Source organism: Neovison vison, chromosome 11 (assembly GCF_020171115.1).
Source record: "Neovison vison isolate M4711 chromosome 11, ASM_NN_V1, whole genome shotgun sequence".
Lineage (NCBI taxonomy): Eukaryota > Metazoa > Chordata > Mammalia > Carnivora > Mustelidae > Neogale > Neogale vison.
The window spans coordinates 67,785,285-67,797,134 of record NC_058101.1 but is presented as its reverse complement, the minus strand read 5'-3'; the positions used below and the strand labels follow the sequence as shown (position 1 = coordinate 67,797,134).

The following is an 11,850-nucleotide window of genomic DNA, read 5'->3' as shown; positions in this document are numbered from 1 at the left end:
TCCCAGGGTCTCAGCCACAGAAAGTGTTGGACTGTTCCTGGGGGATGACGGGATGTAGAAAGACGGTGAGTGGAGAGAGAGAGTGTCTGACATCCTTCCGTCTTAGCAGCAGCATTACTTCCAGCAGAGTGGCCCAAGTGTCCCCCTACAGATAAGTGGGGCCCATCTGTGCAGTGGAACGTTCTCCAGCCTTAAACAGAAGGGACATTTTGACTCCTGCCCTCACTGGGATGAACCCCGAGGACACTGCTCAGTGCCATGAGCAGCCACAAAGGGAAAACACCGTGTGACCCCACTTCTGTGAGTCCCCAGAGGTGTCAGATCATAGAGACAGAAGGTGGACAGTGGGTGTCGGGTTGGGGGACGGGGAGAGATGGGGAGCTTGCGTTTCTTAGGGGCAGTTTGGGAAGAGCAGAAAGTTCTGGAGGTGGGGGAGCTGTTCACAACATTGTGAACATGCCCGATGCCGCTTGAATTGCTCACTTAAAAAGGTCACAGCGGCAAATTTCATGTTGTGTGTATGTTGCTGTAGTGTAAACAAGTAGGTGTAGGAAAAAGTTCTGGCTGCCTCAGAAGACGGGACCAGAAGGGGCCAGGCCACCAGGAGTCCAGATGAGGGGCAGCAGCCCGGGCAGTCGCCGGGGATGGGGAGGGGGATCTGCTGGCCCTGGGGGTGCAGCAGACACGATTTCTAGAGGGGCTGCTGCACGTTTGGTGTGAGCCTCTGCAGAGACAGACTGCCCTGACCTGAGTCAGGGAAGGCTGTGGACAGAACAGTTGTTTGATCTTGGCGGGCAGGGAAGGGGTGAGATCAGATCAGCTAGTTATCCCCTTGCTGGTGTTCGGGAAGCAGCTGGACAGGGGAGCCTGAGGCTGGTGGCTGGTGTACACAGTCGCAGGTGTATACCGTCCAGAGGACGGACTGTCAGGAGGGAACATGAAGAAGTGGGGGGCAAAGGACCGCCCAGCAGCGCCCTGAGGGGTGCAGGCGAAGGTGGAGCGCTGCGGGGAGGGGACTGCGGGGCTGCTGAGCCGGGGCGGGGGTCCAGGGGATGTCCCAAAACTCTGTGGGCAGGCTAGGATAGCCGAGGTCGCAGACCGGGCAGGAGTGGGTTCAAGAGAGAAAGGAGGGGGAAATGGATCACGGGGAGAGGTGCAGCCCAGGCGGGGCGGGGGCGAAGGACTCACTAGGCTTGTTTTCTTCGGAAATTAAAAAAAATCACAGGGGGGCGCCTGGGTGGCTCAGTGGGTTAAGCCGCTGCCTTCGGCTCGGGTCATGATCTCAGGGTCCTGGGATCGAGTCCCGCATCGGGCTCTCTGCTTGGCGGGGAGCCTGCTTCCCTCTCTCTCTCTCTGCCTGCCTCTCCATCTACTTGTGATTTCTCTCTGTCAAATAAATAAATAAAATCTTTTAAAAAAATTTTTAAAAAATTAAAAAAAAATCACAGGGGCGCCTGGGGGCTCCGACAGCCAAGCGGCTGCCTCTTGATCTCCGCTCAGATCTTGGTCTCAGGGTCCTGAGTTCCAGAGAAGAAAAAGAGATCACAGGCTCTTCCCTGGAGAGGAGGCTCCAACTGAGAGGGGAAAGCCGGTGCTCTGGGGACTGGACAGCAGCCCTGGGGGGATGGGGAGAGAGGGAGCTCCTCGATCCCCGCAGTCAAGACCCCCCGCAGCTCCGAGTGCCGCCCCGGGTCCCAGCCCCGACATCCCACGGCCCCTTGGTCCCCTCGGCAGGCGTGCGCGGTCGCGGCAGGAGGTGGAGGGTGTGTTGGGCTCCAAGGTCAGGCTGGACCGTGGGTTGGCCTGAAGAAGACCAGAAGAAGTCCCCCGGGTGCCGGGAGTGCGGGAGAGCCGGAGAGCGCACGCGACGCTGGATCCGCGGGGCTGGAGGCGTTGGAGCCCGGCGCTATTGGAACCCCCGGGACGCAGAGCACCGCATCCTCTCCCTACTAAGCAGGGAGCGCTGGACGAACCTGCGGCGGGGCCGGGAAGAGCGTGCTCCAGAGCCCCGCTGCCTGAGGTCTACCGGCGCCTTGCTTCTGGGTAGGCTGGGTCCCCCTCCGCACGTGGACGAGGCTGTGTGCCTGTGTGCGGAGAGGGTGACCGGCAAATGTCACAAGGGTGAGATGGAGAGGCAAAGAAAAGCCAACGTCGAACACGTCTTCGGTCCTAGGGGCCAGGAAGGCTGCAGCGCAGGGCTCCGCCCCGGGAGCCCCCCCCCCCCGCCACCCCGCCGGGAGGAAGAGCACGGAAACGCGCACGTCCGGGATCGCGGCTTGCAGTCTCCTCGGCCCAGCACCGCCCCACCCCCCTGGAGTCCGCCCTATGGGGAAGAGGAGACAGTGGCAGTCACGAGCACTGCCCCTTCCCTGGGTCGGAAAGGCCGCGTCCAGCCCGCCACAGCAGAGGCGAAGCCCTGCGAAGGGGGGCGGGACGTCGGGGCGCCGCGCTGCCCCGCACGGCTGCTGGGGTCTCCCGCACGCACGCGGCCGGGACGTGGGCTTGGGGCGCCTCCCCCGAGCTGGCTGGCTTTGCAGGGACCCAGGAGACGCCAAGTGGAGCGCGTCCTTTCCAGAGGGGCCGGTCGGGAACCTGAAACCCGCGCGCCTTGGGCGCCTCGGGGGAGCACGCGAGGTTCTTCGCTTCCAACAGCCCTGCGCCTTCACGAGGAAGAAAAGTGCACAGGAAAGCCAAGCGACCCCTCCAAAGTCACACAGCCCGGGAAGGTGGTAGGACCTCAAGGCTGGGAGAGGTGGGGCCAAAGGGGAATGACAAATAGTTGTCCACGCTCCGAGAGGTGTAGAGGAAGGACCCGGCCGGCCGGAGGGCTTCTCCCCGATCCTGAGGGTCAGGGGCGAGGCCGCGCGGGAGTGAGGACCAGAGAGGACCAGTGAGGACCGCCCCACAGTCTGGCTCGCTCCTGGCCCTGATCTCCTCCGAGAAATGCGACTCGACCCCACCGGACCCTAGCGGCCAGCGGGGAGCCTCCCCGGCCCCTGGCGAGCATAGAGCCCCTCCCTCAGGATTGGCCCGAGGGTCACCCCGAGACTGGGCACCGCTGGACGCCAGCAGCAGATTTCCCGCTTCCTCAGCTTTGCTCCTGCCCGCAGTGGCTCTGGAGGTTCTGCCCAGCCGCCGCCTCCTCCCGGCAGCCCTCCGGACTCCAAGGTCGGTGAGCCTGGTGGGGGTTGGAGGTGCAGCCCCCGTCAGGGCTGAGCCCTCAGAGTCTCGGAGCTTCCTCGGTCCCTTTAAACTGGTGGTTCTAGCAATCTGGGGTTCCCATGACAACAACGGCGGATGGGGGACCCGGGCGGGGTCCGGTCGGAGCGCATGCGCGGTGCGCGGCCGACGCAGCACGTCTTCCCGAGTCGCCGGCGCTGCTGTAGCGGGGTCCCTGAACCGCGGTGAGGGCGGGGTGGGGCGTTCGCGGGCCTGGGGGGCGGGTTACGGGGTTCCCTGAACTGGGGTGAGGGTGGAGTGGGGGTGTGTATGAACCCCCGTGAGGACAGGATGGGAGGGTACGCGGGCCCGGAATGGGGCGGGGTAGGGGGGCTGCTGAAGCGGGGTGAGGGGGGTCCGTGAACCACGCTGAGGGCGTGGTGGGAGGGGTTCGCGGGCTCGGGAGATGAGGGCGGGGTAGGGGGGTTCCGGGGCCCGGGGTGGGCGGGGTGTGAGGGGTTCGCGGGCCCGGGGGTGAGGGAGGAGTGGGAGGGTTTCGGGAGTCCCGGGTGGGCGGGGTGGGCGGGGCTCGCGGGCCTGGGAGGTGAGGGCCGGGTGCGGGATCCGTGAACCACGGCGAAGAGTTCGAAGGCCTGGGGGGTGCGGCGGGTGGGGGGGTCCCTGAACCGGGGTGAGGGAGGGGTGGGCGGGGTTCGAGAGGTTCACGGGCCCGGGGGGTCCGGGCGGGGTAGGAACGGGTCCGTGAACCGCGGCGAGGGCTGTGTTGGGGTGCTAGGGGTTCGAGGGCCTGGAGCGGGGGTGCAGGCAGCGTGGGAAGGGGTCCGTGAACCGCGGCGAGGGGTCCGCAGGCCCGGGGGGTTGCTGGCGGGTTAGGGGGTCGGTGAAGCCCACTGAGGGCGCCACTGATCCCCGCGGCTCGCTGCAGGGCGGCCCCGGCTCCCAGTGCTCGGCCATGGCCCCTCCGCCGCTGTGCAGGCTCCCGAGGTCGCTGCCGCCGTGGCTGCTGCTGCTGCTGAGCGTGGCGCTGTTGGGTTTCCAGGCCCGCGCCGAGCCCGCTGCCGGGAACGCGGTCCCCGCGCAGAGTACGTGCGTCGCGGAAGGTTCCCCACGAGGCCCCGATGCCACCGGGGCGTGCGAGAGCTCCGTGCCTCCCTATTGTTCCCAGCACCGACCCTGCACCCCTTCCGCAGTCGGGCTCCCGGGCCGCCCCTTCGGTGGGAGGTGCTGGGGGGGCGCTGGGCTAGGGTGACGTTCCCTCCGCTCTGATGCGCACCCTCGCAGGCCGTCCGTGCGTGGACTGTCACGCATTCGAGTTTATGCAGCGCGCCCTGCAGGACCTTCGGAAGACCGCCTACAGCCTGGACTCGAGGGTGAGCCCCTCTAGCTGGGAGGCAGCTGCCTGGGGGTGGGGGCCAGGACCCAACCTGTGGCACTGGCCGGTGTTCTTCCTGCCCTCATCTGGCTCCAGTGTTCAGAGGGGCATTTCCAGCCCCCTGGAGGGAGGGTGCCCCCTGCCCCAAGGCCAGGACCTGAGAAGGAACCGCCAGTCTCATTCAGCATCCCCCCACAGGGGGCAATGAGGCCCAGCGGCCAGCGGATAGAGGGGTCACTTTCCCTGGGTGAGAAAGGGTTGCGAGGTGGGAAGGGTTGGGCGAGAAAGGACAGCTTGGGCATGGTGGTCTGGGAGACTCCGCATCCCCCAGCCTCACTTGGGGAGGAATGGGTGTGCGCAGAGGGTCACCCCCCAAGTCTAGGAGGAACGCGGAGCCCTCCCACCCTCACCTGCGTCCTCACTGTGCCTTAGCTAAGGGAATTTTCACTTAGAACAGAGATAGGTACTCCTCTCCGGAATGCGGGAGAATCTCCAGAAGTGGAAAGGAGGGAAGACCCTACCCAGGTCCCCTTTCCTGGCCAGCTCCCCAGGGCCCAGATCGAGGTCTGGAGTGCTTCTAGTGTCTGGATCTCATTGAGTCTGAGGCCGGGGCCCTGAGAGGAGCAGCCCCAGCCCATCTTGGGGATGGTGTTTGGGGACCCTGAGAGGCAGCACATGGGTTGAAGAACCACTGGGAAGTAGTCCAGGCTGGGGATGAGCATATGCTGGGTCCGGGACAGGACAGCTGAGCCAGCAGAAACCACAGAGAGTCTAAAGGAAGAACGTGGGGAGGGGAAGAGGCCCCCAGGGTAGCAGAGGGTCTGACCATCAGGGTGTTTGGGGGGTTCTGAGGTTTCAGGAACAGTTGGAGAGGGTACGGCCAGTACCACCTGGAGATGATGTGCCCTCGGGAGCTGGCAGATGGAGTGCCCTGCCCTCACTGCCCCTATTGCTTTGCAGACCGAGGCCCTCCTGCTGCAGGCCGAGCGCCGGGCCCTGTGTGCCTGCTGGCCTGCCGGCCGCTGAGGCCCCTCATACGCCACTATTCCCCCATCAATAAACACGGGCCCCACATGCTGTGTCCTGTCTTCCTGTTCTGGCCACCAGAGCCTATCTGCGTCGCCCCTTGGGGTTCCTGGTGTGGGACTTGGTTTCCCCAGCAGTTCCGTGGGAGCCACACCAGTGCAGATGCTAAGCAGATATGCATGTCTAGCCTGGCATGAGGACCTGTAGCCGCTGGCACTGTGTGGCCCCTGCAAGTCCGTCTTCAGACACCTGCTCGCTTGCCTGCCTGCCCTTTGAGGCCAGGAGAGCAGAGAAGCTGACTTTGCCCCTGGAACAGCTGTGCCAGTGCTGAGTTCCCCTGACTCAGGCTCCTCTGCACTGCGTTGGGCATGGCTGTAGGGGGAGCTCCCTGCAGGCCCCGACCTGGACCCCAATGTCTCCTGGCCTGCGGTGGCTGCCTGGAGAGTCAGGAGGAGCCGGCAGCCAGGGAAGGCTCCTCCAGGAAGGGAGGGCTGGCCGGGTCCCCACAGCCTCCACCCAGCCTGCTGGGGACCTCCTCCAGCCCCAGCCCAGCCCCTGGGCACCAGGGAATAAGAATCTGGGCCCAGATACAAGTGTTGCATCTGTGAGTAACAGGCCGGTACTCATCCAAAGTGTGTGTGTAGCACCGGGCAGGAGGCCTCCTGGGGAGTCAGGTAACCCTCCCTCCGTCCCTCCATTCCTTCCATCAGTGTTTTGTAGTATCCAAGCAATGCTTTGCAACCTCCAGGAGCATGGTGGGGCCATGGCTGGACATGACAGCTGTGGAATACTTGGCCTTTCTGGAGTGTTCCCTGCAGCAGGGCGCTCCTGCTGCTCTTGCAGCAGAGGAGGATCGCCCACCCCCGGCTCACGCACGTTTACCCAGAGACTTCCTCCAGGCCTCAGCCCCACAGCACCTGCCCTGCCCTTGCTCCCACCCTAGGACCCATCCTGTCCTCTGGGCTATTCTGCCTAGAGGCGCCAGGCATGCAGCTTCCGCTCCGCGTGTCTGGACCACGGGGAACAAACCAGTCCTACCTTCGTCGTGGTGGGAGGTTGAGCTAGAGGTTGGCGGTGCGGATTCCTGTGAACTCTAAAGCAGGCCAGAGAGAGAGGAGGGAGTGCTGACGCCATGTGAAGCTCAGACCAGACCTCAGTGCTGGAAGTGAGCGGGGTACGCGATGGCAGGGGTCGGAATTCTGTCCTGGGGCTCCAGAAAGGAGCGGCGGGCGGACCGCGGCAGGTGCCTTCCCTCCCGGGCCCCGCCCCGACGGTGCTGATGTTCCATTGGTTGGCTTCCATCACGTGGCCGTTCCTGGCTGCCGGGGAGGTGGGGCTGGACTGCGTTCTCTGCCTGGGTTGTCCAATATAGCAAATGCAGATCTAGGACCAATGAATACTTTCCCCTAACAAAAGTACAAGTATTGGGGCGCCTGGGTGGCTCTGTGGGTTAAGCCTCTGCCTTCGGCTTACGTCATGATCTCTGGGTTCAGGGATCGAGCCCCGCATCGGACTCTGCTCAGCGGGAAGTCGGCTTCCCCCACTCTCTCTGCCTGCTTTTCTCCCTATTTGGGATCTCTGTGCCAAATAAATAAATAAAATCTTTTTAAAAAATAAAAAAAATTAAGTACAAGAACTTCTGGTGTAAGTACTCATTAGCATAAGTATGTCCCACCAGTATTTAGGATATTTGTACTAAAAATTATTCGCTTATTCAAAAATTAAACTTACCTGGGCACCCCATATTTTAAGGGCAGCCATGAGGCCTGGCACAAAATGGGGTTTCTATTACTCTGAAGGACAGGGATGGCCAAGGGCTTGTTTCAGAAAGCCTCTCATAGGAATATTCTTTGCGGGGAAGTAGGAGCACAAGCTCCCCAGACAGAGCCTGCAGTGGCTGGTGGAGGAGCCCGGATCCTGGCATGCCCGGCCGTGCTAGTGTTGAGGCCGGCCTTAGGCCCTTGAGCAGAGAGGTCTGGAAAGCAACTGGACAGATATGTGTGGAAAAGGGGCCAGAGGGAGAAAGTTAGGAACACAAGTGCTGGCTGAGACCCTTGCAGCCTGGGTGTGGACAGAGCAGAGGTGAGCACTAAGAGGGCAGAGAGGAGGAGTTCGAGAGGAGAGGGAACAGCTGCCAGGCATGAAGAGAGCTGAGGCAGGTGAGGGCTTTGGTTAGGAAGGAGGGGTCATCGTGCCACATGCTGCTGAGGTCAAGAAGGGCCAAGTCCGGACCACTAGGTTTGGCAGCACTGGTCATTGTTGACCTTAAGAACAGGGTTAATTGTGGGAAGGGAGCTAAGCAGTGAATTGGGAATGCATTATCTTTAGGAGAGCTTTAGTTTTTTCTGGACTTGATGTTTGCCTTAATGTTCCCACGCTGTCTGCCTTTATCACATCCTTACCTTCAAGTCACCTCAATGCCTCCTGCCAGGCCCTGGCCCTGCTGCTCCCAGCGAGTTCTGTCCATACTCCCCACTGCCCCTTTCACTCTTCTGGCTTAGAGTCACTTCTTCCTAGACCTCTTGTCATTCTTTCCATATTGCTTGTCCTCAGTATCTTTCTAGAAAACCCAGTGGTGTGTAAACTTTCTGAGCTGGCCTGTCTGAAAATATCTTTTTCTGGCATGTTAAATTCATATCCCCTCTTACCTCCGGGCCTTTGCACAGGCCGTCATCTCTCCAAGGATTTACTCACTTGGCCTCCTCCATGACCCACCTCACTCTTTAGTTCCTTATCCTACCTTGCTTTGTTTGTTTGTTTGTTTATTTGTCCCCAAGGGATACTAGAGCTTTGATCTCCTTTATTTATTTCTGGCTCCTTCCCTGCTGGATTGGAAAGCCTCAGGAGGACAGAGCTTTGTTCTTTTCAGGGCCCAGATAGAGGGTGGGCACTCACTGAGCCTGTGTGGAAGGGAGGGATGAGTGCTTGGTGATGGTCTCTGGGTGAGAAGGTTGAGCAGTTTGGGTCCACCAGCTGCTGGTGGCCAGTGCCTGTCAGGAGCCTTTCTCTCCCACCCCCAGGACACTCTCATGACTGAAGATGGACAGGCTTTAATCAGGAGTCTCAGGCCATTAGCCCAAAACAATAATCTTTATTATATTATCGTTGTTCCCTTCTCTTTTCTCTTTGGACAGCTGCTGTCAGTTGCACACTGGGCCTCCCATCTGGTCTGTTTTTCTTTTTTCTTCCCACCCCCTGGTATTTTGGTTCACTTCTCTGGAGACCCCTTGGTCTTTCTCCAGTGCTCCCACCCACCTCTGTTGCTTCCCAGGCCCCCTGTACTTCAGACCACTGATGAAGTTTGGGTCTCAGTCCCTAGTTCTTCCCCGGAGTGGACAGGTTGGCCCTCGCGGGGTCCTCGGAGGAGAGCCCGTAGGTCTGCCCTGGGATATCCCGTGGGTCCCTTCTTCACCTGGGATGAGGGCTTTTCTACTAACACGCCATCCTGTCTTTGGCACCCACCACTAGCACTGAGCAGGGGAGGCCCAGGGCTCCTAGCCTACTCCAACTTTGGCGTCGGGGAGGGGTCTGGTCTGGTGTACCCGCCCCCCTGCCATGGGCCCAGGCGTAGCTGCGAGCCTGGTACCCAGCCCAGACTGCAGGGGTGTGGGGTAGAACTGCAGGTGGTCAGGGCTGCCCAGGCGACTAGGGTGTGGGTGAGGAGGGGACCCGGAGCAGCAGAAGCCAGAGGAATGCATGCGAGACTGGACCCAGAGAACAGACCGGCCCAGCTTCAGTTTCCTTGTCTGTGAAATGGGTTCCTGATGCAGCAGAGAGTGCAGTGCAGGGGAGGGGACATGGCTTTCATGTCACCAGGGAGGGAACAGGCTCAGTGGCGGGCCTGGGAACCTGCTGCCTGGGCAGACTTCTCTTCCCTTTAAGGTCACCCCCTCTCAGAGCTCTAAAGCCAAGGCTGTGAGGTCACCAACATCTTCCAGGTGGCTGCCCCTGGGGTCTAGCTCTGTCCCTTCCAAGCTGAGTCTGGCTGACTTCCCCCCACCTCCTCCAGGTACTCTCCAGGGCCCTCTAGACCAGGATGCTGCAGTGCTAGGCTAGCCAAGCTATCTTGGGGGGGGGGGGTTCAAGGACTTAGGGCTGAAGGTGAGGTCAGGCCACCTGGAGGAAGGGACCTCTGCAGATGGAGGACCCATCAAAGTCAGGCTGAGTGGAAATGCAGATCTTTCCCTCCATCTATGTGCTTGACTGTTGGGGGCCAGAGGGGGGTAGTCTGGAGCTCAGGGTCTAGGGGTGGGTGGGTCGGGTGGTCTCCAGCAGAGGCTGTGGCCCTCTAGGGTCAGAGCCACTCTGCAGGGAGCAGCCTCTTCACACCCTGCCTGGATCAGAGGTCAGGGATCAGGACACTGCCCAGGAGCTCCTAGATCCTCCACCTGGTCCTCCCTCCTTCTGGCCCCCATCACAGAAAAGCACAATGTTTCCGAATCCCTGATCTGGTGCTCAAGGCCCACATCCAAAGCCCTATCTCCCCTTCGTCTGAAGCCCCCTGACTCCTCCAGGCACTGGAGCCACCCCTCCCCATCACTTGTTTTTCCTGCCTGGACGCCGTGCCTGCTGTTGGCTTTGCTGGGACACGTCTGCTCTCCACCTGGTCAACCTCAGGACCCCGGGAACCGGGTCTGCCACCGCTGGTCAGCGTTCAGGCAGCATGCGGAGTGATTTCTGAATGGATCTGTATGCTCCTTTGAGATTCTCCGTGATTTCACTTTCCTCTCCTGGAAGATGACAGCCAGGCCCCAAACAAATCCTGGCATCTGGGAAATATAGCGCGGGGTGACTTCCCAATTTGGCGGCCCCCTCCCACCATGGTCCTTGCACTGGCGATCCTGGCTGTGGACTAGTTCAGCTCCTGGGTCCGGCGTCCTCCCTACTCTGCCCGGGTCCCTTGATGTGATGCTGGCGAGGGGTCATCCTCTTCCTAGCCTCTAAGTGATGGTAGCTGCCTCTCTGGGCTCCAGGCAGGCAGAGGGTCCTTAGGCCTGGTCCCCTAGGTCTCGACTCCAGCCAAGCAGGTGAACTCAGCTCCAGGCTGCCCTGAGAGGTTACCGCGGGGAATGCGGGGCGATGCGGGGCGACGCGGGGAAGGGGTGCATAGCGGCAGGGGGTTGGGTTCATAAAGTGTTAGGGGAGGGATCTGGGATTACCTGTCCCCTACCCTCACCCTCACGCTCACCCCCCACCCCCGCTCCCGGCCCGCAGCGTCGGTAGGCAGGTAGGGCTCGCGGGTACCCGCAAGACTCAGCAAGAGCATCCCCCCGCCCCGCCCCCCCGCACCTGCACCGAGATCGTGGAGCGCATGCGCGGGCCGGGGAGGGTGGCGGGGGGGGCGAGCCAGGAGGGGTCCTACCGGTCCAGCGCCCCCCGTGTCCGATGCCGGAATTCGGTGTCGGAGCAGAAGGTTGCTGTGCTGCGCCCGGACGCGGGGGGCTGCGGGCGAACTAGGCATCACATTCCGCTGCGACTGCGTACCCGCGCGTCCAGCCCGCGTGGCCCCGGGCGCAGGTTCCCAGGGGCGTCAGGCCGGGGAAGCCGCGGCGCCTCTCCCCGGGGCCCCGGGCCGGCGTAGCGTTCAGACAAAGGGGAGGGAGCTGGAGCTGGAGCTAGTTCGGTGACTGCGCCCGGCGGCCGGCCGGAGAGAAGGAGGACGCGGCGCCGCGGACTGCAGCGGCGCGGCCCCAGGACCCGGTGCTCCCAGGCCCGCGCTGAAGGGTGGAGGTGCGGGGGTGCAACGGCCGGGCGGGAGGCGCCCTGCCGGGACCCCCCACGGAGCGCCCCCTCCGGGCCGGGGACCCCGGTCGCGCTCGTCCCTGGCCACCTCGCGGGGCTCGGCCGCTCCGTCGTGCCCCGGGCTGCCCGCGCCACCCCCACCCAGGCGCCCTCCCGCTGGCCGCCCGCACCCGGCCGCCGCGCAGTGCCCAAGTGTGCCATCGGGCGGGCGCGGAGGCGGCGTCTGCTCCCACCCGCGAGATCACATGGTGACCCTCGGCAGCCAATGCAGTGGACGCTAGGACCCTGCGGGACCCCGGGCGCAGCTACTGCACCGGCGCCGCTGCATTATAAATACTTCTCCAAAATGCGGCGCAGCTCCCTGCGCGCGCCCCGGCCGCCCGCCGCCTCCGCCCCGCGCCCCTGAGCCGTCGCCGCCACCGCCGCCGCCGCCGCCGCCACCGCCGCCGCCGCCGCCACTGCGGGTCCGAGGGCGCCGCGCCCTTGCCCTGGGCCCGGGCTGTGCCCGCCCGCAGCCCGGCCCACGTCCC

The 11,850-nt window shown here is 62.9% G+C and overlaps 1 protein-coding gene across 2 annotated transcripts; it reads left to right on the top strand.

Moving 5' to 3' along the window:
- Positions 1-2,371: 2,371 nt before the first annotated feature.
- C11H4orf48 (chromosome 11 C4orf48 homolog) lies at positions 2,372-5,626 on the top strand. 2 transcript variants are annotated; one of them, XM_044225685.1, is made up of 4 exons: positions 2,372-3,168; positions 4,106-4,262; positions 4,462-4,550; positions 5,513-5,626. In XM_044225685.1, exons 2-4 carry the CDS (start codon positions 4,133-4,135, stop codon positions 5,576-5,578), a joined length of 285 nt encoding a protein of 94 aa, XP_044081620.1. In that variant the 5' UTR covers positions 2,372-3,168; positions 4,106-4,132; the 3' UTR covers positions 5,579-5,626. The 2 variants fall into 2 exon arrangements, with proteins under 2 accessions (XP_044081620.1, XP_044081621.1); XM_044225686.1 differs by lacking the exon at positions 2,372-3,168 and adding an exon at positions 3,360-3,404.
- The last annotated feature ends 6,224 nt before the right edge of the window (positions 5,627-11,850 follow it).

What these genes read in the sequence shown, in the direction of transcription:
- C11H4orf48 (XM_044225685.1), top strand. Translation starts at nt 4,133, where the DNA reads ATGGCCCCTCCGCCGCTGTGCAGGCTCCCGAGGTCGCTGCCGCCGTGG. An exon ending in GAACGCGGTCCCCGCGCAGA is followed by an intron (nt 4,263 to 4,461) that starts GTACGTGCGTCG and finishes GCACCCTCGCAG; the next exon opens with GCCGTCCGTGCGTGGACTGT. An exon ending in CCTACAGCCTGGACTCGAGG is followed by an intron (nt 4,551 to 5,512) that starts GTGAGCCCCTCT and finishes ATTGCTTTGCAG; the next exon opens with ACCGAGGCCCTCCTGCTGCA.